The sequence below is a fragment of the Lytechinus variegatus genome, chromosome 1 (genome assembly GCF_018143015.1).
Source record: "Lytechinus variegatus isolate NC3 chromosome 1, Lvar_3.0, whole genome shotgun sequence".
In the NCBI taxonomy this organism is placed as follows: domain Eukaryota; kingdom Metazoa; phylum Echinodermata; class Echinoidea; order Temnopleuroida; family Toxopneustidae; genus Lytechinus; species Lytechinus variegatus.
In genome coordinates this window covers 96334607-96362532 of record NC_054740.1, presented here as the reverse complement: position 1 = coordinate 96362532, position 27926 = coordinate 96334607, and the positions used below count along the sequence as shown (strand labels likewise).

The 27926-nt window shown below is 35.8% G+C and overlaps 1 protein-coding gene across 3 annotated transcripts; it reads right to left on the bottom strand.

Moving 5' to 3' along the window:
* Positions 1-12065: 12065 nt before the first annotated feature.
* Positions 12066-24473, bottom strand: LOC121429593 (syntaxin-17-like). 3 transcript variants are annotated; one of them, XM_041626721.1, is made up of 7 exons: positions 24387-24473; positions 21266-21445; positions 19964-20029; positions 19561-19813; positions 18430-18656; positions 17921-18007; positions 12066-15977 (listed from the first exon to the last, which is right to left on the bottom strand). In XM_041626721.1, the coding sequence occupies exons 2-7, from the start codon at positions 21425-21427 to the stop codon at positions 15729-15731; spliced, it is 1044 nt and encodes a 347-aa protein (XP_041482655.1). In that variant the 5' UTR covers positions 21428-21445; positions 24387-24473; the 3' UTR covers positions 12066-15728. The 3 variants fall into 3 exon arrangements, with proteins under 3 accessions (XP_041482655.1, XP_041482646.1, XP_041482639.1); XM_041626712.1 differs by having other exon boundaries at positions 24259-24467; XM_041626705.1 differs by having other exon boundaries at positions 24277-24467.
* Between the last annotated feature and the right edge of the window lie 3453 nt (positions 24474-27926).

Genomic DNA, 27926 nt, shown 5'->3' with positions numbered 1-27926 from the left:
TTCTAGCTCACACTTCTCCTTTGTTTTATGAACATCATGTTTTGAAGTTGGAAGATGTTTATCTTCTGCAGTTGGGGTCGCTCATGTATATTTCATAGAGGTGATTTGCCATTGACGTTAACACATTTATTTCATAGGAACAACCAATTTCATAATTACCCGACAAGAAATGCTACTGCACTGCGTATTCCTCATGCAAGGACAATGTTTGCTCAGAAAACACTGATCTGTACAGGGCCAAAGTTATGGAATTCTTTGAACTCCAACATTACCGGGTCTGTTAGTATTTCTGTTTTTAAAAGGAAATTGAAACTTTTATTTTTGAATAAGTACATTTATGATGTATAATTGTTCTTTTAAATACATGCAGAACTATGTGATTAGCAATATCAATTCTGTAAAATGTCTTGACCAACTGGTACATCAGTGCTCCTATCATTAAGTACTAGTAGTCATTTCAATTGTATTTTTTTTACAAATCTCTTATCTCTTGCCATTTTCTATCTTGTAACTTCGTGCTCCCCCCTGTTTTTCTATCTTTTTGTCTATCTATCTATTTTTTTATATACCTACTTTTTTCAACGTATCCATTATTTTTCTGTAAATAGTTTTTAACCACATATGTATCCCTGTATTTTTTTTTTTCTTTTAGTATTATCAACCAGTTTAGCTAGAATCAAGTTTTGCTTTAAACAAACAAATAATGTATTGTTTCAATACTGAGGGACCGTATAACAAGCCTGGCTTCCAAAGGTCTCCTCGTCTTCCTCGTCTTTATATTACTTTCCTTTAATTATCGATGTTTGTTGCTTTTTAACGTTTTAGACATATGTGTTAGCATATTATTGTACAAGTATCTTGTTATATGTTACTTTTTCGAGGAGGATCAATAAAGTCCATTCAAGGAATGATAGCATCCCATTACGAATTCAGGATTTCTAAATACTATAGAACAAGGGGGAGGAAGTAGAAAAAAACAAGTATGTGTATTCATTGCCCTACATAACATAATGCACAAACTATACAAGTAGTTTCGAGTTGAGGCTTTGTTTGCTGTTCTTACTTTGCCAATCCTTACAAAAAAATTACATTGAATTGCATACATACATGTGCATAACTTTTAAAGAACTGGGTTTCATAATGGCACAGCAATCAAAGTGAATAACATTTGCATTCTCATTTGACTAGGCATGTTGCAAGATATCAAACAAGTACAAACTGGAATCAGGTGCATTGACATGACCTAGTCAAGGAGGGTTGTCAGGAAAGAAAAAAGGAAAAGGATCAAGGTTCTAACAAATTAAGCTACCATCCTGTCTCCGTACTCTGCAACCCATTAGACTAAATACGTTTACACCTTCAAGAAAACCATGCCAGAAAAACACTGTTAATATAGTGTACATGTATGTGGATCTACATATTGTTCACACATCTACACATAAATCATTTATGAATAGGCCATTTTTAACTGCTCAATTTGAGTAATTTTAATAATTGCTATTTGCAAGTTTTAGCTTTGCTTTACTCATAGTCTAATACACTCAAGATGAAAAGGATCAATCAGAGAAGCAAAAACTATTTGTTGTGTACTGGGTACAGTGTAGAATGATTATGTACACATTGACATGGGCGTGACAGTATTGCATTACAGTTTGATTTCATGTAATAACACTGGATGCATCAGTGTATAATTAGGGCAATGTTTTTTTTTAACAAAAATTTTGTAATAAGCTTTCACATAAATGATATACATGGTTGCCTGATGCATTGTAGGCAGAGCATATAGAAATGGATGCAATGATCTGACTACTGATTGCAGCCCTCATAAAGAGAAAAATGAACGGGGTAAAAAGTCAGAATATGTACATACATGTACATGTAGTACATCTTATATGTTTGATAATTGATGTCTTTAGAACCTTAAACGCTGACTGTAGGCTGCAAAAACTGTGTCTAACAATTAATGACTGAAGGGGGGCAGCAAATTGGCAACGTCTAGACAGGAGAAAGACAAGGGGCATATCAAAGTTTATTAGGGCACAGGAAGTGCTTGATGTGGGTATTACTTCTTGTGCAATGTCTGAGACAAATGCTGTCTTTCTCAGATGATAGACATGATAACTACATGCAGATTATGTTAAAGCTCATAATAACTAAATAGTTCTACTTTGAAATCAAATATCAAAGGGGTAGTGTCTTATAAAGAGAGAACAACTATAGAATAAAAGCACCCCAAATAATAATATAAATAACCACAAAAAAAAAAATATCAACAAAATGATATTTTTTTCTGGTGTAAGGATGAGTGAAGTTTATTGGCTATTTCCAAACATGATGCAAAATAAAAGTGAAATATCAAATAATAATAATATGCAACATTTATATAGCGCTTAATACAAATGTTTCTAAGTGCTCCATACTATTACCCCGGCTTTAGCACGGAGCCCTACCCTGAAGGGGCACATCGAGCATTCAAGGAATTTCTTCCTACCGGGTCCCCATTTACTACACCTGGGTCGAGAGTGGCAAATGTAGATAAACGCATTGCCAAAGGACGCTAGTGCTGCGATGGGATTTGAACCCCGGACCTTGTGGTTCAGTCCGGAGACTTAGAGCCATAACACCTCTACAGTCATAACATGATGCAAAAAAAGTGAAATATTCATATCCCATCTTACATAACACACTTGACAACACACAATGATTGTCATATGATAAAATATATCAGAACATTTCTCTCTGAACACTTGACTGTAATAATGAAAATTGGGAACACAATCTATGCTTTTCACACTGCATTTCCTTAAACCCATACAACATGTATCTCTTTTCTGGTTTCACACAGTCTTTCGTTACCCCATACTATTTTGTTAGCCGGGGCTAATAATCCCGGCCTAATGCACAGCTTGTGAATATTGATAATTTTGCCACACAGCGCATTCATGATTAACATGTAATTTCGACTTCTGTGATTGGCTAATGCTTAGCCCAGTTTCGTTTCACACTGCATCTCTTAGCACCGCAATAAGCCTGCTAACCCTGCTTTTTAGCAGGGCCAGATAGTACTGTACTAACGTGGTAGCCCACTTTGCTAAAATGTAGGGTGAAACCAGAGTGGGCTCAGCTCAACCCCGGGAAATTGGTGGGACTAAGACTCCCCCTTAGCCCCACCTATTTCCCGGGGTTAAGGAAAAAAAGCGCAGTGTGAAAAGCGTAAGTGTAGTAGGTCCATGGTACAAGAGTGCAACCAAACAAGTAGGCCTACGCTGTGGGGGCCTAGATGTCTTTCACAAAAAATTGTTAACTTCACATGCAGTTGTGAAGTTGTGGTCTTCCTTCCAGCAGGTATATGAAGACTGTTGTAGTCCCTTAGTTGATTTCTTGAGGAAAGAACTCAAAGAAATGTGCAAGCTCTGATAATTTAATAATCACTCTCATGAAATGTGTAAAGAGCATAATATTCTAAATTATGTTCTAATGATAATAAAAAATGAATTCATAAATAATGTAGATCTACAGGTTAAATTATTCTTATGGGTAATTTTATTTTTTTAACATCAGGAAAATATTTGTTTACTGACTTTTATTGGCTTGTTCCAATTCAATAACGTTAAGCCTGAAAGTCCTCATGGATCAAATGCCACCAACAAGACAAACATTCACAAGGTTTGCACTACCTGTGAACCGCATATCTCTACACACCATCACCAGAAATACGCAAGGGAATCAAGGCAAATGAGAGAAAGGAAATTATCAAGCTTCCCTGGATGAAACCCAACTTCCTTCAAGTTCCTCTCAGGTCCCTCAACATTGCACAGGACCATATGTAACACTGATAGTTTGCAACTGCTGAAGTGTGCCAACTCAGCACTGATCAACTCTAAGATTTTTAATACATAGTATTTATTTCATTTTGTTTCTAAATTTTATCAATTTCTATGATTATCCTTTTTTTCTCTTTTATATACAGATATATAAAGGAGAAAAGAACAATAATCATAAATATAGGTCTGTATTCATACGTACACCACACTTTACAGTGTTCAGACCACTTTTCCATTTTTTTTTGTGTGTTCTAGGACAAATAAATTCTACTTCTTAATTTACCTCTATAAAGACAGTCCACATGTGGCAGGAATGAGTGAAAATGTTTCACTCGCATGTCTAAAAAACCAGGGCAGGGGTTGCTATCAAAATACATGTATCCTATTCATGAATGCACATGACCAGAAAAATTACAAGAAAATTGCTTATTTTCAACCCATGTTGATTTAGGATGGACTGTACTGAACAGGAAGAAAAAGAAGATTCTTGTGTACAATACATGTACCTTGGTTGGAAGAATGATATCATAGGGTTACAACTGTCAAGCAATATAAATTCACAACGAAAATTTATACTTGAACAATCAATGAAACATGTTCAAGAAGTGGTACAGTCCGTAAAGTACTACAGGAATTATCATAGTTCATATTCAAATCAGTTTTCAATCCCTATTGGCATTGGCTCAAGCATTGTTGAATTACCATTAGAAGGTGTCTTCAGTCTTTGATTTCTAGGTTATTTTTCACTGATTCATGTCAATTTACATGTAATTTATTGTATTGTTCCTCTTTTATTATCATTTTCAAATTGCAAATAAACATTTTCCTATTTTGACAACTGTTTTACTCTATGGAAGAAGAAAAAACCTTCCAAGTCACTGAAATTTCACGTGTTTACATCCATGAACTGCCCATGAACATGTATTTTCCATGTTTCTTTGTTTTTAATCAGTTGGAAACTATTAAGAAACTGAAGAATATTTCCTTCTTTCTTGACTCTAAAGGATCATTTCCAGTTGATGTCACACTTGTGGCCAGTTTCATAAAGAGTGACAACTGTTGCAACTTTACCATTATTGCAACTAACATAGTAACCTTGATTATAATTAGGTGCAAAGCCCTGTTGACATGGTAGTTACCATAATGGCAAAGTTACTACAGTTGTCCTTTATGAAACGGGCTCGGAAGTCTCTAAGTGGGAGTTAAATTGTACTATTATGCATCTTACATTTCATTTTCAATTTCAGACGACTGAAATAGATACCCTTCCTATGCAGGCAAATTAGGCTTGATAAATCTAGACCTAGAATCTATATCAATTTTTGCTAATTTTGTCTAGATCTAATGTAGACAGGAATGACCGTCGTTTCTGGGGATTTATGATATTTTACTATCATCCCCATTCACGGCGGTAGTATGTTAGGGCGTACTTGCATGGGTACTGATGTTGCCTAATTCGGGCCTACAATGTTTGTCTAGAATTTTACATTTTACTAGGTCTAAATGAAATAATGTTATTTGAATGATGGCCCACGTTTTTCCTTATATTATCTGCTTTCTTTCGATACTATTGACTTTCGGATAAAATACTGAAAATATACGGTACCGATGATTTTATTCCTTACTTTTTAAAATTGATCGCCAGAGATGAAAAACTGAGCCGAGTTTATTGTTTACAGTTATACAACACCCCTGATAGTCTCGCTCGCATTACGTGATTTGATATATAGCAGCAGTGCTGACTTTAAAAACAGCTATTGTATATTCATAAAAGAAAACATTCATAGAATACTACATGTATGTCCATTAACCTATAATGACCACTGACCATGGTCATAAGACCTAACACATGTGCAAAACATACTTGATTACCCTTATGTCTACGTTTCATGAACTTGATCCATAACTCTCTAAAAGTTATGATGCCAATTCAACAAATACCCCCAACCAGGCCAAAGTTCATTGACCTTAAATGAACTTTGATCTTGGTCATGTGACCTGAAACACACACAAGATATTCAGGGGTACATGGTTACTCTTATACTAAATGTCCAAGTTTCATGAACTAGATCCTTAAACTTTTAAAGTTATGATGACAATTCCACAAATACCCAAAACATTACCAAAGTTTGTTGACCCTAAATGACCTCTGACCTTCTTCATGTGACCTGATAATAATAATAATAATAACATTAATAAGGATATATTTAACCAGGGTAGCCACTTCAGATCTGAAACATGTTCTCCCAGCAGGCCCTGCTATTATTTTTACCCCGGTCAAGCTAGGCTACTGATTCAGGTTTTGACGAATTATTTCCTACTGGTACCCATTTACCTCACCTGGGTAGAGTGCAGCACACTGTGCATGAATTCCTTGCTAAAGGAAACTACACCATGGCTGAGATTTGAACCCACATTCCTCTGTTTCAAAGTCTGGAGACTATCCACTGGGCCACAACGCTCCACCTGAAACTCGCACAGGATGTTCAGGGATACTTTATTGCTCTTATGTCCAAGTTTCATGATCTAGATCCACAAAATTTCAAAGTTATGATGACAATTCCATACATGTAAATACTCCCAACGAAAAGTTCTCTCCTTCTACCCCCGTCTCGATCGGCCATTTTGTTACAATTCATAACAAAAATGGCCGATCGAGACGGGTAGGAGAACTTTTCGTTTTTTGAGGTTCCAGTCTGTGCCCAGATGTCAGAAAAACTGCCACTTGTTAGACCATCATCCATATAATCGTGGTAAGTGCTTGATTTCTGTTTTAACTATTTATTCTGAGAATTATTTTGACCATACTTCACGCTTGTCAGGTGAGTACCCCAAATTGCATGTAAGATCCTGGGTTACACCCACCAAACTTCAAGGTTCAAAACTCACTCGGATACTCTGAGTGGCAAAGGTGGGAAAAGATGCATATTTATTGTAAAAAAAATATGCGTTGAAAAGGCAAAAAAAGGTAAAAAAAAGAATAAAAGCTTTAATTTTTACTTAACACCCTAATTTCGCTCCATATCCATCCTCCGTTTAGCCTTATAATTGGTGATTTAGAGCCAACATGGAATTCCACACGCGTATAAACAATTGGCATGCACGAGGGTCTGACCTCGGACCCTCACGCATGCCCATGCAATGTTTTGAAATCGGCAGCGAATTATTTATGCATGTTTTGAAATTTATCCTGACACAGGCACAGCTATCCGGATATCGAGGCACAAACTGGACCCTCAAAAAAAGGAAAAGTTAGACGTCTATGTCACTTTCGTTTTGGTATTGATCGGCCATTTTGTTTTCAATTTTGACAGAAGGAAAACGAACAAGACAGAACTTTTCCTTTTAATTTGAGGGTCCAGTTAAGTTTGTGCATCGATGTCACTTGTCAGGATAGCTGTGTCACAATAATCGAGGTACATGTAAGTGCATAATTTATTTTTTTCCCCTTTTATTTGAAGTGCTATTCCGACCCCATTCTACCCATTTTGGAGAGTATATGTTTGACTATTAGTATTACACGGAGGACTCCTGTCCTGGGCTCCGGCCCGCTTCGCGCTTCGCGGGCAGGAGCTCCCTGGGTTAAGGCCACACTTGCTTGCAGCACACCCCGAAGCGCTGGCTAAAATATGCGGCAGAGTATGGGGCTTTACCTTCAGCTAATTCTTGCTCCAGTTCTGCTAACGACTCCTGAATGTGGGTCGGAATTTGAAACCGAGACACGTCCAGTCCTCTCTCCGCCATCTCTGAAATAGAACAGCTAACTCTACAGAATTCTCAAAACATATGTCGGTGTTTAGAATTGAAAATAAAACCTTAGCCGAGTGCATCCAGAACTGAATTTCCGATGTATCAATAACGTAGTGTGTATACTTTTAGTTGATCTTGGCCGGTTACCGCATTCAGAAATTTCACGGTACGTTAACGCACGTCCGGCTTCGGACTGTACGATATCTGTGTCCATGCACACATACTGTGTGTGGGCACGATCCACCATGCATGTACCATCGACTAACGTATCACGTGACTAAACAAACCTATCTTTACTAAAAATTTACCCCCCCCCCCCTAAAAAAAAAGGGGGGGACCTCTACATGAAACGCCAGTCGAAGGTGTTCAAAATGGATTTATGTTCTCTTTATTTCCTTAAAAAGAATGCTCTCAGCTGATTCCTTAGTGAAAGTTTCATCCCGGGGATCTGTTATAGGCCTACTCGGTGTTATTTCTGTATGTTATGGATTGCCCTTTTTGTTGTTTTTTGGCAATGGGGGGGGGGGGTATCTGTATTTTAAATCGTTGAGTCGGCAAAATACAAGGATTGTCACAACACGCTGGTTCAGCCATTATCGCAAAAAAAAAACATCTGGGGCTGTATTCGCTGTAAAACATTTTTGGAAGGGGGCCGGGCTCATCATTTTAAAAAGTGTATTTTTTCACATGTTATATGACTTTTAAAACATAGAAACACAGGAGGGGCGTCTGAAGACTCGTTTACGATTGTGATCACGCACAGATTCCTGGAGACTATTTTGATCCGACAAACACTGGCGTATAGGCCTACTTGATAGGTTCAAAGAAGTTTTACAAATTTTTTTTTTAAACATACTCAATGAACGCAGGAGACCGCCATCGTGAAGATGATGGCGGCCTCATCCGGGCCTCATAAAAAAGATTTGTGACTGAGGTTGATATTAGTTGGTGCAATGCAGGTGCACAGTGTTTTAGTTACTAGCAGAGTAAAATAAGAAATTTTAAGTGGCAAATGTTTGTGTGGCCAAATTTGGAGTATGGAATAAGATTAAATTAAGTTTCTTTTAATAAGAGTGGTGGAAAAAGGTTTCATATTTTCTGCAAGATTATTCCAAATGTCTGGACCATGATGTCAAATTGATTTAGAGGTAATTATTAGTCTGGGGTAGTTTGTGAGATGAAAGTTTGTACGAGTTGGGTATAGGCATGGGCAGAACAATTGAACTTAAACATGTCATCAAAAGATGAAGGGGAGTAGATTGTTGATATCTTAAGCATGATGATAGCTAAACTTAAAGAGTATACAAGTCGGCAATTTTTCGTATTTCTTGTTTATAAAAAATAAGGATCAGTGTGGGCCAAGATCCTGCACAAATGCATATAACTCTCTTTTTGTAATTTAGGAATAGAATTCAGCTTTGTAAAACCTCAGTAAGACCAAACAGCATTTTACTAAGTTATATGGGAGTACTAAGAAATCATACAATAGGAATAAAGTTTCATGAGGTAAAATAAATTTCTTTGGTAACCCTTTTTCTCAATTAAAACACAAGATGAAGCGTCCTACAATTATCTTCATCATAAAAAATAATAATACCGCTCACTAACCTCACTTGACTTTAAAGTTTCAATAAAGAACCTAAAATGGGGGTCGTTCAGAAATTTCCCTTTTTAATTTTTTTTCTAACATACAAGAAAGAGATAAAAATAAAGAATGAACTTTTAGACGAATATTCAGAAAATACAGACAATAAAAAAATGATTATGGCACGTTTCTCCAGTTTGCTCATACGCCTCGTTAGTGGGGGGGGCATAGAGGAACTACATAGATCTGTTCACTTGCTTGATATTTTTTTAAGGCAGAGATAAGAGCTTCCAGGGAGGGAATCATGACATAATCTCTAAAATAGTTTATTACTTTCAAAAGAGAGAGCACAGCGACCGAGCATATTGCTAAAAATATTTTGTGGTCAATAAAATGTTAGTTTTTACAAAAAATATAAAGGGGAACTTCCATTCCAACAACAACAACAAAATTGTTTGAATATAAAGATGAAAAAAGGCTTAAAAAATACAAATGGCATATATTCTCATTTTTAATGAAATTGTCAATGTTATGCTTGTTTGATATTTTTTTTATTCAGCCCTTTTTAACTGGTGTAGACTTGATTTTCAGGGGGCATGCTTCTCTCGACTGTAATATGACTTATGTCTGACAAATTCATATTGTAGATGTAACTCGGTTTAGTTAAATCACCCAGTTTACCAGTGTTATGAAAACAATAAGCAACAAGCCTATGTAACAGAAAATAAACAGAATATATAAATAAAAACGATAATTTAAAAAGAATGAAAAGGGTCAATTACACATTCAATAACAATCAAAAGCAGACAGACAAATGGCAAAGTTAGGCCAAAAAAAACCCTTCATCAATTTGCCCTATCAACGTATCAAAAAAAAATTCTCATTCATTTGACATATCAAACAAAATACAAAGTCTTCAGTCTATCTCATTGACCAGGGGGCACTGTCATTCCAAGGAGGGCACCAGGCTTGTCAACAAAAGTGTTTGTTTGTTTTCTTTCTTTTTTTTCTTTTATTTTATTTATTTATTTCCACATTCCAAAACCAAAGGTATATACAAGTGTAATCATTTTTCTCAGCATAACACAATAATAAACAAATGACATAATGAATAACTTATGCATACATATATTCTAACAATCTACTTGAAATATATTTGTACCTGAAATAATTATTTTTTCTGAATTATTAAAACAAATAGCAGAAAAATATATATACATGTATCGACATAATACATTTTGGAATATGGGAGGCCTCCACCTTAAGCCTTAGAGCTTGAAATTGATAAAGACCTAGAAAGGAAAGGGGGAGGAAAACAAGACAAACAATATAGGGCGATGTATTTGCGTACTGTCAAAGGGGAAAAAAATCTCAAAATCAAGGAAAAAAGAGTATTTTGTGAAATGGAAAGGGTTGCACTCTTTCATGAAATATTTGTTAGATTATTCAGGGTGGGGAAACGTATTAAGGGTACTCTGCGTAATATGGGGCCCTTTTTGAAAATAAAAGGACGATGGTCGGTGTTCATGCGCCTTGTAAACACAGTGCCCCCCACCCCCACTGCAGAGGACCCGGCCTTGGTTATGTGGGCGATTGTGTCTTGATAATGAAATTCATTACTTGAGCGAGTTATTTATTATTGTTTTTTTTAATTTGTTTTAATTTTATTATTATTTTTTTTTTTGGGGGGGGGCCTATATGCAGGATAAGATATTTATTTGCTCTGAATTCCGAAGACAATGGTGGTAAAGCATCTATCTATCACACTGTCCACTGTAAGGCTTTGAGCGAGTTTGTGAGAGTGAACCAGTTTGTTACGACAAAATTTTGATATGTTTTAAGGATTTATACTACAAACTGTATAATACATTATGCCTCTATGTGGAAAGGCGAGTGGGTCCAGGAAGTCACAGAATGGGGAGGAGAGGGGGACTAGAGGGCGCTTTTCCTACAGTTTCACTCCCATATAGTATAGGCTATAAGCATGATAAGTGCATTTTTGGTAGACAGTTTTTTGAAGGAAAGTTCACCCCGACAAAAAAAAATACTGTAAAAATAGCAACGACCAAAAAAAAATTTGCCCAAGGTTTTAAAAAAATAAATCAAAGAATAAAAAAAGGATTATGATTTTAATTATTTGATTTGTGACGTCATATTCGAGCAGGTTTCTTACATATCGAATGGTAAAAATAAAGTTAATGTCATTTTCTAAAAAAAAATGGAAACTGGCTTTTACTGTACCTTCAGTATATCAATAGGCAAATCATTTCACAACCCGCGTTCCTAAAAAGAAAACAAAAATAATTCATCACGAATCATTAAAAATTTGGAATTAATGAATTTTATATTACATAACATATGGAGAAGCTGCTCATTTATGACGTTACAAATCCAAAACTTGATATTCTTATAACTTTCTTAATGTTCAATGGATTCTCCTCAAACCCTGCCTTCACCAACTTTTTTTTTAATTAATTTTTTCTGCTATTTTACAACAGAGTTTTCGTCAGGGTGAACTTCCAATAAATGCCAATTCCTGCAGAGCTTACTCTTTCAAGAGATGGCGCCCTTTCATGTCATTGTAGCAAAGTTCATTGAGCTTGGGCCTATTCAAAGTCATGTAAAAAGTGTGGTGACGATTTCATTTTCTCCACCCGTTGAAGAAGAAAAATCTCCATTATCAAATGCTGCAAAGTTGAGAAGTTCCTCTTTGTCATTCCTTTCACCTTTTTCTCTCCAAGCCCCCTCTCTCTTATTCCTCTCTCTTATTCCTCTCTGTTTGTGACTATTTTGTCTATTTCTCTTCCACTTCTTTCTCCCACTTTCACCTTGTCCTCATTCCCAGGATGAAATATAAACTATACTCTGTAAATGCAACAGACAAAGACATACAAGATCTAAAAACATACATGAAACGGTAATTTATTCTGTGTGACCATATTCACACAGGCACTTTGGCAACAAAACCACAGTGGTATACCTCTGTATATATATATATACAGATATGTACAATAAATATAAATTGCTAATTATTGTAACATTCATTAAAACATTATCAAAGTAAGATTTCAGCCTTGTTACAAAATGGTGCAACAAAGCTCAGTGAGAATTTTTTTCAGCGTTGTTACAAAGAGTGACCCCTTTTATGCTAATTGGAGTCAAAATGTCATCCTCTCAAGAAACGGGGGGCAGGCTCTCATGTTATGAGTTTGTCTGCACAATTGTGGACAAAATGTAGGTATTCTCTTTGCTAAGTTTGTAAAGGCTTTGATTGGTCCCCTTTCATAAAGCTCAGGGATGAAGAAAGTTTCTTGAACATTTTTGTAATCATTTACTATCCTATTGACAAAATGCGTCTCAGCTTTGTCACATCATATCTTGAACAAGCCTTCATACTGATGGCAAGTGTCTAATGTTTGAGTAAGGAATGAGAAAATGCTGCATATAAAGATCTTTGTAGTTCTAGGGTACAGTTTTGTTAAATTGAAGATGAAGAAAATCATCTAGTAAATAATAACAAAATTTTGTTTTTAGGTCAAGGGGTAGTTTCCCAACCCTCTTCATAAAATACTTCATGATACTATGATGTGGGGCCGCGGAATAGTTTTCAAAGTGGGGGGGGGAGGCTGACCATGCAAAAAATCACAATCATGTGATCATTTTTACGTTTTTGTACATGGCTTTGGAACAGCCCCCCCCCACCCGCTACTGCAGCCCCTGCTTAACTTTACCAAAGCCAACTTGATTATCTTGATGCCCTAAATTAGCCAGATAAATTGGCAACTCTGTTATCCCTCTTATACCGCTAATCTCTATGAGAACTCATGTACATCTACACCATTCTATGATATGCCCGGGAAGGGGGCTTCTTAGCAGTAGAAAACACGGTTTGACAAAGGTTCATAGGGTCATCAAAATATGAATACATGGGACTAAATAGAGAACAAAAAAAAAATCTTAAATGGTTGTATTCGGTGCCTCTACTGCATGCTGTATGATCCTAAACATACTAAATTAGCTCTTGAGTCAGTTTACAGATATCTGGAAAGATTTGAATTTCTTTAGCATATTCACAAGTTTGGTTTTTATAGTCAAGTGCAGCAATGGGGAATCTTCCATGATTCTGACGGCTGAATCAACAGACAAGAACAAACAATCAAAGTAAATGTGCTTCATTTTAGCTACACATTAATCATTTCACAAATATGTATACCTATGAAAGTTAAGCAAAATGTTAATGCATGGAAATAAAATCACATATATTATAAATCGAATTTCATATCAATCTGCAAAGATATTTTTTAGAAATTGTATTTGGTGCCAAAGGAACACATCCCAGTCATTGTTTGTATCACTTTACATGACATTATAGTGACCACATGTTCACAGAATACTCATCATAAATATTTCAGAAAGAATAAAACAGTAAAACATTTGCAAAAATAACATGACAAAAAAAAAGTTTTCTATTACGGAATATGTAAGGTGTGGTTCGGTGCCAAAGAGAGTGGTGTTTACCCAAAAGGATAAAAGTAAATTCTTCATGGGATATCAAAGAAATATAAATTATGTTGGTTTCAGGGCCCTGTAATAAAAAGTTGTGTTATGTGACTGCATATAATTATCAATAAATCAATTGTACAAATCATTCCTACTTCCTACAATTGATTTCTGTTTACTGTGTGCAGGAGAGTTTTCAGGAATGCCACATAGTACAGCATAATGGCAAAATATGAAGTATGACTGAAATAATCTGTCTCCAAAATTTATTTTCGTTACTTTCTTAAGATTGATTTTATGAATATTGGACTACTGCTATGTTGTTCTTAAACTTCAATCTTATGACGACCGAATAAATAAATATATATGAACAACCAAAATTGATGAAGTTAAACCTTACACCAATTTTATACTACAATTTTTGTGTACATCTATAAAAAATAACAAAATCTTCAGGAATCTATGGGGTATTAGGTAAGGAGTTTAGGAATAAAGCTCAAAAAGGGTCCATGTAAATGCTTAACAAAATCATATATACATGTAGTCAAATTCAATAGCACTGTTTTTTGCAATACTTGTAGTTCATGTATAACCGATACACACACATTAGTATCTAAATAAATTAATAATGCTTTATTTTTAAGAGCAATTATAAATCAATTTCATGCTGACATACTCTGGCTACGAGGGTTGCAACACGAGCACCAATCGAAGGACAATACCTTTTAGCGTACATACATGTATATCTCTTGCAATATATGCTCAATGGATATTTTCAACAGAAAAGGAAAATCAGTTACTCAAAGAAATCTTAAACACTGCATACAAAACACAGAAAAATCATATTCAACAAGGAATAAACTAAGCATGAACACAATTACACAGGTATCAAAAAGTTCTTGGTTAAGATGTACCCGAGGAAGGATTGTAAATAATATCATGTGGTCTTTATCAAAGAGCCTTTTCATTGGTGTCAATTTCAATTTTTTTGTGCATCAAATAATATGACACCGTGCTCCATTTCTGGATGTAATAGTCATTATAAACACAGGGAACAAATAGAGAAGATAAAATACACAGCTCTTAATTTTGCAACTTCACTGATAGCATTTGTAAGCATTAACCAAGGAGATTTTGTAACATTTGTATTTGCATGTTTTGACTGGTTCTATAATAACATTGAAGGGATGTTTTTTGGTCTAACACAGTAATTTGGTGGTAAAATTTGAAGCTGTGCATTTTATATCCACTTCTTTGTCATTATGCCCTTAATGAGATATATCATATTAATTATTTTCCTTTATTATTCACAAAGCTGTAGCAAGTGAAGGGACATGAAAAGCATAAAATCAGCACTGCAAGATTTTTTTAGGACTATAACAAATTTGATACAGATAAAAAAAACTACTAACATCTTTTAAAAGAACTTTTCACTTGATGTCTTTATGAGGCTGATCATTAGATGTATCAACAGATCATTGTGACCTTCAAAACTTGTCTTCTTGGTACAAGAATCCAACAAAATCAGGCAAACCAATACAAGAAACAAGAAAAGTACCCCATTATAACAAGAATTTTACATTTAAATATTCCCTCTACACTGAGATTCAACTGTTATCTCGAGACGATGTTGCTTTGGTGGGAACTCTCCATCAGTCATGAATTATGGTTAATTTCTGAATATCAGCTGCAGCCAACTTATTTCAATAGATCTGAATTATACTTGCTTGTATATTGCCTAATACCTCTTCATCAGAAGTCTCTAGGTGCTATACATTAAATGCAGCATAATTACCCTGGCTTTAGCCAAGATAATGTTATGTGCTCATAAGGAATTCGAGGAATAAATTCTTTGAATGTCAAATGACCTTATTCCTGATCATCGTACTAATAAAATCATATAGCGCAGTCTCTCATGTGATGTTGAGCTGCCTCATTCACCATGATGATGATTTAAAGCATGAACAGGGCCAGCACACTCACAATCATTTAAAAGTTGCAGATGCCTCCAACCGATACAGTATCTCAACCTTCCTTGTGGTTATCAAGCATAGGAGTTTCTGTCTCGTTCATTTATCCTTCCTTGATTCTACAACACTGCCCTCTAGAGTTCCATTAGTGAGAACCGACATCTCCATCTGGATCTTCTTCTCTTGCCGTTTTTTTATGGCACGTCCACTCAGGAATCCTATAGCCCCGCCCCCAAGAGCAGCGGCAGCCCCGACCTTCATTCCAGCTACGATCCCAACAGGGCCGCCCACTATTCCTCCCAAGAGAGCGCCACCTATTGGTAGCATAGCAGCTTTATAGGTAGATGCCTGTTCCAATAAAAAAATGAAGTAATGTAAAATGATGATAGTGATAAACAATACTTATACCTTGCATAACATATCACATCAATATTTCCCTAATTTGCTTTTAGAGCAAAGGAAGAGAGAGAGAGGGGAGGGGGAAATATTTGGCCAAATTCATTTTGTCAAACTAAGATTCCTCTAAATGAGTGTTTTGAGGACAAGTTCAAATGCTTATTCCACAAAACTTGGGCAGCAATCCCCCAAATGTAAATGGGTACCCACTATGAAGGAATTTCTTCAATGCTCAAGCACCTGACCTGGGCTCTGTAACACAAAGATTAGAGATTAATCGCTAATTTAAAAGAACAATTGTGATTGGTTCCTAGTCAGCCTACAGAGCAAAATACGCATGCAACGATGATCTTGATTGGTCATTTTATTTAGCAATCAATCGCTAACCTTTGTGTTACGGAGCCCAGGTAATCATAAGCAGCACAGTGCATTAAGCACTGTATAAATGTTGCATATTTTACTATTTTTTATGCAAAAGATCACATTCTACAGAGAGCCATAATATAATATTATGAAAACACAATGCTTTTCCAGAAAATTGAAAAAAAAATTATTATGATGAGAATAGGAATTAAAAAAACCCCAAACAAATGAAAATCATGCATGAACTTTAGGTATGTCGGTGACAAGAATATCTGAAAGTAAATACGATTAGATATGATTCTTGACTTTGGAACCCAACAATAAATAGACAATTATAAACCAAAAGCTGTCAACCTTTAGAAGTACAAATTACTGTAGTAATCCAGGAGCTCAAACTTCGTAGTTTTAAGATAAGATTAGGAATATGCATATTTCCTGGAAATTGCACTGTGCAGCATGTCTGCAAATATATGTTACATGTATATATTTGGTGCAGATAGCCAGATGAAAATCGACAAATAAAGATAATCTTGCTTTACTGAAGATGTATGAGGGTGTATTTAGATAAGTTTAATTGTCCCTTTCTTTATGTAAGAACAGAGCACATGTGAGCATGTATTGCACATTACTTGTTGTCTCAACACAAGTTGCCACTGCAAAACATGTTATGTGTGTGTATTCAATGTGTACAGGATACATTCACAATTTTTGTGAAGCAGTCTGAAATTTGTAATAATTCTAGATTTTTTCCTAATTGTTGGCAGATCTGTAAATAACGCTTGATAAAATGACATAATTTAAAAGGCATCTGTTATATGTCGTCTGGCTCTTCAGTATTTTCATAAGAAATTATCGAAATATAAAATTTACATATTATTTTTAATAAAAATGATTTACCCATAAAAAATTGATAAAAAAAAAAAAATGCCAAAATTATACATTCGCTGATGTGGTTTACGGAACACCATGTAGAGAAACAGTGATAGAAGAAAAAAAAGGAATGGATACGCGAGAAAGTGTAGATTGAGAGTAGAGTATTCTTTCTTGAATGTAGTCCTGAAAAGGACTGTAAACCAGAAGAGATTGACGAGTTGAAAAACAGCTTGAGTAGTAGGGCGGATGAGATGCTGGTTTGAGTCGGCAAGTAGAGCTGATGAGTAGAAGCAGTAGAGAGACTCGACGTTTCGGGCAGGTTGACTGTCTGTCGTCATGCACACATTCTACTCATAATGCACAGATGGAATTTTTCTGGTGGCAACTGTGACATTTGAAAACCTACACCTAACCTCATTTATGTGTATCTTTTAACACTTATCATTATATTGACACTATTTTTAATGAAACACTTCTATTACTATCCTAAACATAACTATATCTGTTTGATGACAGTCTTGACAGGTGTAACTTATAGGAGCAGAGTCCTGTTACAAAAACAAAATACAATCAGTAATCACAATTTATTGTATATTTCATATTACAGGGCTCACATGTCCGTCATGTCACCTCTGAGATTTACTTTTACAAGTTCTCACCTTTAAGAGATGTTTCACACCAGTTTGGATGTTTGTTTGAGCAACTTGGATGTTGTTTTGAATACTGTCAACTTGCTCTTGCTGTGCCTGTAACATATTATCAAATGTAAAGAAAAGTTTTTTTTTATCATTGTAACAGGGTACAATTTACTACAATTTTTTTTCATTCAACACATGCTGCATCAACAAACTGAAAACTTGTCTGAATGAAACAACTGATAGGGTACTATTTGTTGTTAATCCTGATAATTACGAATTATAATTTAAGTAAGTCTGGGGCCTGTTTCACAAAGAAATACAACTGCTGTTATGGCAACTACCAGGGTAACCTTGATTCTGATTGGCTGCTGAGCCCTGTTACCACGGTAGTTACCATTATGGTAAAATTACAACAGTTGTAAGTCCTTATGAAACTGGCCCCTGATCTGTAAAGTTTTGTATGATCTATAATTGAATGCTCAATTCTCATCATCAACAATCTTGCTTTATTCCTCTGTTGGGCTACTTGCCTGTACTTGTGCAGCAAACTCATGTGTGAGACTGTTAAGTTCCACAAGCTCATTCTTCAACATATCCCAGGAATCTTGAACTTCTTGTGATGGCATCATATCCTCTTGAGTTTGTTGTTGTTGTTGTTGTTCCTGCTGTTGTAGCGGATGATGCGCTTCACTAGATTCTTGAGATAAGTTTTCTGGGACGGCATCTGAAGATTCCATGGAAGAACTATGGCTGCTTGCTGAGGACGGGTAGAGAAACAATGAGAGAACAGTTTGATTTAAATGTTCCCATTAACTTGATCACAAATTAGTTACATTTGTTTTCATGATCAATTTGAGATTTTATTGTCTGTTTTCTTGTTTTAACTTGGAACAGAATTGACAATTTGCTGTTGCTGGGTCTATCATGGTGGATATATAAAACTCTGAATCATATCTTCCCTAATCTCTATTTCCTACTGACAAGTAGAAACCCATAAAACATAAATAAATAAAAAGACTTCTGGCCAATGCCATAAAATATAAACGTCCGACCCCCTAAATATGGGACTTTCATGAAATTTTCTGTCTCTGATTTCTTGTTCTTTTGACAGTCTGTAATGTTCTCACAGGACCATGACTTGGTCAGTTTATGAAGTGAAGCAAAACTTGAGAAAAATGGGGGTCGGACGTACAAAAAGGTTGATCATTTTATGGAATTGCCCTTCTAAAGTTATGAACAACTTTATGTATAACTTAGATAGGGAAACTACATGTAAAAGTGATTCTGTTTTTTTTAATTTAACTGAGCTAATTGAAATATGATCTTAGTAGACTTATATTCTCATGTGTAACAATAATTTAAATGCTATGACCTTCAAGCACTTTATATTTCAGTCAATCATCACATCATTGTATACGACGTCACAAGCAGTTTTATAACAGTCCTTGGTCTAAGGATTTTCCTTCATGCTAAATTATTATCATTCTGCATGCATGGGAAGTATTTCACAAAAGTTATCAGCACTGACTAAATTATCAGTTCTGATAAAGTCATTGGAAGCCTTCATATTGATCGGCTGAGAAGCACTAGAAATAGAAAATGACAACATGCCAGTGATGACGAGACAATGGTCCCGTTTGGCTCTACATCATACCACATACCTTCAAGTGAGTTTGAATGTCTAAATCTGGATCTAAGACCTTCATCAGTACTCAGTAGTGAGTCTGTTAGAGACTGGGTCATGACCGGTGGGTCTAACGGCGAGGTCTCAACTCCACAGAGTTCAATGACCTTGACTACAGCCTGGATGACCTCCTCTTTGACCGGAGAGACTTGGTCATCAAAGGACTTCAGGTCATCATCATTGACCTGTAATCTCACCTTCTCCATCTCTCGGACATTGGCTTTGAGTTGCTTTTAAGATGGAAAGAAAAGAAACAAAAAGAGGGAAAATATCTTTAAATCAAGACTATTTATTAAAAGTGACATTGGTTTTGAGTGGTTTCTTTTGGAATTTTTTTTCATTAAATGTTCGACCAGTTTGAACGATAAATATATACTTACTTGCACTGTTCTTCTGGCGTTAATCTGCTCTACTCTGAGCTTGTCCCATTGCTGTAGTTGTTGAAACTGGATAATAAAGAGAAAAAAATATTCCTTTATAAGTTTGGATTTCTCATCATTCGATCAACTGAATTTGTTATGTGGACTATGGAAGTTAGTGTAAATGAAGTTGAAATGATGGAAGGAAACATGGGGATGAAAGATCAAACACATAATCACCCACAGTGAAAGTGATAAGACAAACTCATATCCAAGGCAATATGGGCATAGTTATCTTTCTGAAGTGAAACTGAAGAAAAGATCAGTGCCCTTTTTTTTATTTTTTATTATTTTTTATTATTTTTTTACTGGGGTTCTAATTTAAATTTGACAAGCAAAAAAAAAAAAACCCAAACAAACACAAAAAACAGGGTTTCATTTTGCTAAATTTTTTTCAAAATCTCAAAACTTACTAGAATTCAAGGGGGTGCTGCCTATGGAGAACAATACACACAGCAACAATGTTAGGCCCGCTTCCCAGGACCATGGAAAAGATCGCAAAAACATTCATATTTCTGACAAAGTGATAGTTTGTCTCATCTGGTGAAACCAAAAGATGATTATTTGCTCAACAATCTAATTATAGAAAGGAAAAGAGAGCACACATCCGCAGCACATAACTATAATTTGTCAGGTTCCCCTTTCCTTGTTTAACATTCATGATAAATATAACCAACAAAAAACATCAATTTGTTTTTCTTCTCATTTCATTGCAAAATGAATAATCTTCAACTGTTTTCACTGCATAATTAAATTAAACAGAAATTACGTGTGTGGTTACAATAATTTCATAAAATTAATTCCAATAGAATCAAACAAAAGATCACTCATTTTTCTAAATAGAAATGAAACCAAAATATTTTTAAAAATTCCATTAGAAAACAAACAATTGCTCGGTTATAAACACATGTAGTATTCAATGGGGGATACAGGTCATCATCATCATCATCACCATCATCATCACCATCATCATCATCACCATCATCATCATCATCTCCATCACCATCATCATCATCATCACCATCTCCATCATCATCATCATCATCATCATCATCACCATCATCATCATCATCACCATCATTACCATCATTATTATTCATGAAATCCATGAAATCCATGAAAATCCATAATTTGTTGTTCGAAATAGACATAAAATACTCCGAAAACTTGCTTTGCCCAATTGATCGTGGGCCCGGCAGCCACCGTGCAGCGCCAGTTAATGTCAATAAAGATTTATATTCTGCAATCAACACAGTCCTGTACCTTCTGGATGTTTCTGCAATGATTGGCAAGCCTATCTAGGTCCAGTGGTATTGCAATCTTGGTGAACCTGTTGATTGCAGGTTCAAGCTTCTTGATGGGCTGTTTCATGATCTCTGAGGGTTCTTCGTCTCTACAATTTGGGATTTCACCAAACTCTGCCATTGCTCTGCATGGCTAGGCCTGGAATAACAATAGAAAGTATATAGCATTTATGTTAGATCACTGGTTGTCAAATGATAACATGATTATAAATAGTCATGGTAGAATAATGAAGAGTAGATGGTAGATCATAACATTAACAGTCATAAATCGGTCCAGTGACATGTACATACCAATCAACACAATGGATACAGTGGCCCGTATTCTGAAGTCGGGTTTAACTTAAACTCAGGTTTAAAGTTGTGGTTTAAGTATGGATAGCCACTTGTTGCATAAATCACTAACAGTAGAGATACCATATTTCAGCTCATTTAGCTCTCAAATCATTCATGAATTGTCTAGGAAGTATAAATAGATGATTGCCTTCACCATCGATGAATCAGGAAAGAGCAGAGTAAACATAAGAAACATACAACTTAAAAAAAAAATTGACACTCTTGGCTTCCCATAATTTTAGCACAGAGTTAGACCATGGTCTAAGTTAAACCTGACTTCAGAATACGGGCCAATGACAATATATGACTGAGAGAGCAATACAGCAGTACTGCACAGTTTTGTATTGAACCCTAAACCCACTACATATTGTTTCAATCTGTACATGCGTCTCCAATTATTTCCATAGATTTTTAGGTCTTCTTTACCCGAAATACTTCTCAAATTCAAAAGATAATGATTTCTCTTTTATCCTCATCTCATTGTCAAAATGCATTGAGATTACTGCAGAGACCAGCAAAGCCCCTGGGGGAGGGGGGGGGGAATAAAATTTGAAACCTTATTATAAATAATTATTATTATAATACTATTTATAATTTTTATAAATTTTATGAATTTTTTATCTATAAATTGTTATTCAAAACGGCATTTTGTAACATCGCTAATCGAAGGTACATCATAATGAAGCAGTTCAAGGGTCAAGCAATGGTATTTGCTTTGTTGACAAACGGATCGAGGGATCTACACGAGATCGGTCTGGTATAAAGAAACTTCTCATTTTTCACATTCATAGTGAAATGCATAATAGGCGTATGAAGGTTCATAGATAAAAAAATTATGAGTAAACATACAAACCGATTCACCCTCTAAACTAACCCAGGGGGCTCCCGTCTCGATCGGCCATTTTGTTACAATTCATAACAAAAATGGCCGATCGAGACGGGGGTAGGAGAGAACTTTTCGTTTTTTGAGGTTCCAGTCTGTGCCCAGATGTCAGAAAAACTGCCACTCGTTAGACCATCATCCATATAATCGTGGTAAGTGCTTGATTTCTGTTTTAACTATTTATTCTGAGAATTATTTTGACCATACTTCACGCTTGTCAGGTGAGTATGCCAAATTGCACGTACGATCCTGGGCTCCCGACCGCTACGCGGCCGGGAGCCCCCTGGGTTACCTCTAAACATGGATTTCCTAGGGAAATCAATCTGGGTGTGTAGGTCTTGCTTATAGTTATATGCTATGGAAAGAGTTTCAAGGCTCCATGATGAAGAAGTATATGTCAATATATTAAAAAATATCATCAGAGTCCTAAAGGCGAGGGCAGAATCCAGGGGGGCCAGTCAAATATATTGCTGTACACACGTGTGACCAAAAAAAAACACATTTAAAGGCAAGGGGTGTTTTTTTTTTCAGTTTTGGATGCGGTCCGCGCGTAGACTTGTTAAGGGTATAAAAAAAAATTGATTTTCAAGAAAAAGGGTGGTTTTGAAAGACTGGTCAATCGTGAGGTCAAACGTATTTAGGGTATGTTTTTTCTCCAAAGCTTTTTTTAAAGACTAGCAAAACGTGTTTAGGTACATATGTTCCCCCCCCCCCGGTCATATTTTGACGAAATTTGTTTAGGGGCCAAAATGTGTTAATAAAGACTGCGACAAAAATTGTTTAGGTTATTTCGCACACAGAGAAAAACTTGTTTAGGGGGTGTTTGGAAATTCCTTAGTCAAGCGTGTGTAGGCCTACAGCAATATATTTGACTGGTCCCCCGGGGGTAGAATGGGGTCAAAATAGCACTCCAAAGAAAAAGGGAAAAATAAATTATGCACATAGTTACCTTGATTAGAGGATAATCTATTGTAACACAGAATCCTGACTTCAAGGCACAAACTGGACCCTCCAAAAAGGGAAAAGTTCTGTGAACTTCTTTCTTGTTCATTCTCCTTCTGTCAAAATTGAAAACATAATCAAAATGGCCGATCGATACCCAACGAGACATAGTGAGTCATAGAGACTGAGAGGTCCAACTTTTCCTTTTTTGAGGGTCCAGTTTGTGCCTCAATGTCAGGATTCTGTGTCACAAATATACCTTCATCCATATAATCTAGGTAAGTGCATAATTTATTTTTCCCCTTTTATTTGGAGTGCTAGGCCTACTGCTATTGCGACCCCATTTTGGAGAGTACATGTCTGCCTATTATTACACGGAGAGTCCAGGGGCCGATTGCACGAAAGGGTCTTTGCAAGGACCATCTTTCGTGTCGCCCATCTTTTATGATGCACCATGTGAAACGCATTTTAAATAAATCATCTGCAAACATATTTCATTTGTCCGTTAAAATAAACAAAATATTTGTTTATTAAATGATGTGATATATCATGACTTTGTATAAAATTTGATTTAAAAGCAAGCTCACGAATCTTATTCTTTATCATAAATTTCAGAAACACCCCGCTTACAGCGTATCATAAAAGATGGGCGACAAGAAAGACGGTCCTTGGAAAGCTAAAGACCCTTTCGTGCAGTCGGCCCATGTGGTCCGGCCCGCAAAGCGGGCCGCGCCGGCGCGCAGGAGCTCCCTGGGCCGGTTAGATCTACATTGTAATGATCTGCGTAAACATACCATACTGGTACCACTTACAAGGGGATTCTTGGTGTGTCATATGTTATTCCCTGTCCATCACAATCTCCAATAACGCTCGGTGCACATATAGTTTTTAAGAAATATCATAAATACGAGGAAAAGCTCACAATTTCGTCTGAGGATGAGAGGCCGAGCTGGCTTTGTTTACGAAATCGTTCGTGGGAAATCCCGCATATTCAATGTTGATAAACGTCGCCCTCTATCGTTTCCTCGTATTCCATGCATTAACGTCTTTTTTCCCTTCTTAATTTTCTCCAATCTTCGTGATATGATACTATCCGATACTATCACGATCTTTTCTAATTACTCTTCTTTTCTATCATCAGTTTGAATTTTGACTTAGGTTACGGAGAGAAAGCTGTAAAAAATGATGCTGATTATCTACAGCATTTACATTGTGCCATATTTCTGTTCAAAATATTCATAGGCACAGGAGTTCCTCCAAAACTTCACTTCTGCTGAAATTGAAAGGTGATTGATTCCCGATTTAAAAAAAAATCAAGCGGGGGACTCTGGCATGAAGCCTGCCCCCGTCCCACGGGGTCATCGCCACCGTTGTTATTGTGGCACCTGTAGCATATACGCTGCTTTACATGATACCATGCTACATAATTATCTTCAAAAAGATGATACTCAAAATTAATTCCAAAGAAATCATATAATCTTGAAGATTTTTTTATTTTTTTTACGTCGATTCAGTATTAGTCTCGGCTTATTGCAATAGAAATTCCAAGCTTGGTTAGGACATTTCTATTACTAGTAGTGGTCATGAGCTTGAAAATTTGAGAAAAAAACAGACATTTGACTCTGGTATTTTGGTTGTATATTTACAAAATTATGGGAAATTCAGAAATGGCAGTCACTATAAAGAATGGGACTGCGGAAAACATTCAAGGAAGATTCGTGAAAAATTAGTATGATTATATTTCTGGACCTTTCCCTAAAGAAGGGCAACAGTCAGTGAAAGCCATTTCCCCATAATGCACTTTGCCTATATATGTTTGCGTTTTAATGCAGTATAATACAGAAAAGAAACGTGCAAATTAAGTATGTTGAATGTCTTTTTTACTGCCAAACAAACAAACAAATCCAATACAAAAACATACACGGCCGCCTATTGCACAGTGTCTGTGTATTTTTTTTTTCTATTGTGAAGTTAAAACAATAATTAAACAGAAGACCTATGAGGCTCGTTATACATAATCATAAGTTGTTTCTCTTTTTGACGATACCCTTTTTGTTTTTGTTTATCTGCTTATATTCCTTGAATTGTATTTTTGTTTTGTATTATTTTGTACTTCTTGTTTTGAACAAAATATTGGCGAATGCCAATGACTTTCTAATAAATTCAATTTAATTCGTTATCATAACAGTGCAGCCCATGTAGACCTATAGGTATAATACTAGTACTTAGTGCTCAATTGAATATGAAACTAGATAATCGGTGCATCATGAATGTTATATATATTATTATTATCATCATTTACTGGAAATAATTTGAATGGAAATAAAAAGTCCCCATCCCATTAACATCCATGATCATAAAACAGACCTCTAACCATAAACAAGCTATTGACTAATATACATATTTTAACTATTCTAATAGAATGAAATAACCCTTCTTACTTATCTTCTTATTTTGCCAAACTGAATCTCATAAATCATATTATGATAATAGCGGAACTATACAAAACGCGTTTCCCCCATCAATCTTTCTGAAAATTCAAATTATTTCCTGAATACACTAAGTGAGATGAATGCATCAGTATAATTTTCACATCAAAATTCCCTGCCATCCTATATGTTTCTCTTATTTTCTTAGGTTTCAAAGTTCTATTTGAAGATATTCTAATTTCGGTGTGTTTTCGTCATAATTCAACCGGGCAAGACTTATCACTGGAGCCATTTTGAATTTAGATTTCAATATCATTTATGTTTTATATTCAATTTAGTTCATACGTATTTGTTTCTTCCTTTTTTTTTTAATAAATGTTCCTTTACACCTGGAAGTATGTATATTTATCAAAATGGAAATGAAACTGTTCATGCCATGATAAAAACAGGACAGACAGTGCAACATTACATTTTTATGCTTATTATTGTGACGCCGGTGATGCCATTGTCTAGTTAGCTAACGTGATAAATGGGGTAATACAGTGAGACTTTGAAAAGGCGACTAGATAATCGGCGCCTCATAAATATAAATTAATATTATTTCATAGGTTTTTCTCTTTTCTTTTTTTTTTTTGGGGGGGGGGTCGCAGACGTTCTTAACTCCAAAACCTAACTAGTAAATGACTAGTAAAATGTTACTTGGGTACAAAAGTTCGACTAAACATAGCTATTGTACTAATTATGATAACAGATATTCTTGTCATTTCAACAAGTTTGTTTTAGAAAGCAGGAGTGTCACTGGCGTGGCTGGTGAAATTATGTGTAGTTTTGAGGCAGAGCACGTGTCCGGATGCTGAGAGGGGGCTTCTTCATACACTGGGCGTAATTAAGGACTAATGTTTAGGTCACTTAACTTATGGAGGAATGTCAAGGAAGGAGTGGGGTCTCCGTGTTTCATACTCATGGGTGGTGCTAATAAAGCAAGGGAATCTGTCTCCAAAGGTAGGGGGACCAGGGGCTGGAAAATTTGACAAGTAAAAAAAAAAGGTATCACCCAGTAAGTAATGTCATCTCGTCCAAAATACATGTTTTATTTCAATTTCTTTCTTTCCATCATAAAAGACCGAAATTAGTAGGGGGACATTTGATATTGTCCCTGTCCCCCCCCCCCCTGGAATTTCCGCCCATGAGCTATAAAGGGATGCAAGGGTGACCGCCTTTTTTGTAGTGATTAAAGGAATAAAAAGAGCGGGGGAAAGGGAAATGGGTCATCATTAGGTGATCTTGTCCCCCTCCCTCATCTTTTGAATAACCTTGCACCCTCTGCATTCTCTTTTATAAGTAGATGTGTGCTGATCTTGTCTTGCTCAATTTCGGCATGATCTGAATGATGATACATTTAGAAGTATAGGTCTGTAAACAAAAGTTTTCTATTGCCTCACCTTACAAATATGAAATTTTCGACAAGTTTATACAGTAAAAATGAACCTGGGAAGCGGGGGGTGCTGGAGGGGTGAATCACCTCCAAGATTCCCCTGGGGTGCTGCGTGTATTCTCCAGGTATTCTGGAACATGCGTACAAATTGAAAAATGTAACCAAAATGACCTTCATTTTGTAATGAAACCATTTTTTTTGCTTTAGATTTTTTTTTCTTCGAAACCTCCCTTTTTTGCACTTCCAATTTACATCAGCACCCCCAGTAAAAAAAAAAAATCGTTCCCAGGGCCCTGACAATGACTGAAATTTCAGGCAACTATAAACATCACCCAAAGCTTCATGGCGAGGATTTCCAATCACCGTCATTCTTGTGACTCATACTAAAAAATTGGAAAGCAAATTACACCTTGCATCCTCCCTCCCCCGTCCCCCCTCTCTCTCTCTCACTATCTTTCCAATAGGTACATCCAAACATTTTCATTTTATACACATGTTTACGATGGTATACATTTTTTAACCATAAATTAGAAATAAAAAAAAATCAATGGAATTCGGATGTGCCCTATAAGGAATGAAAATAATGCGAAAGAATAAG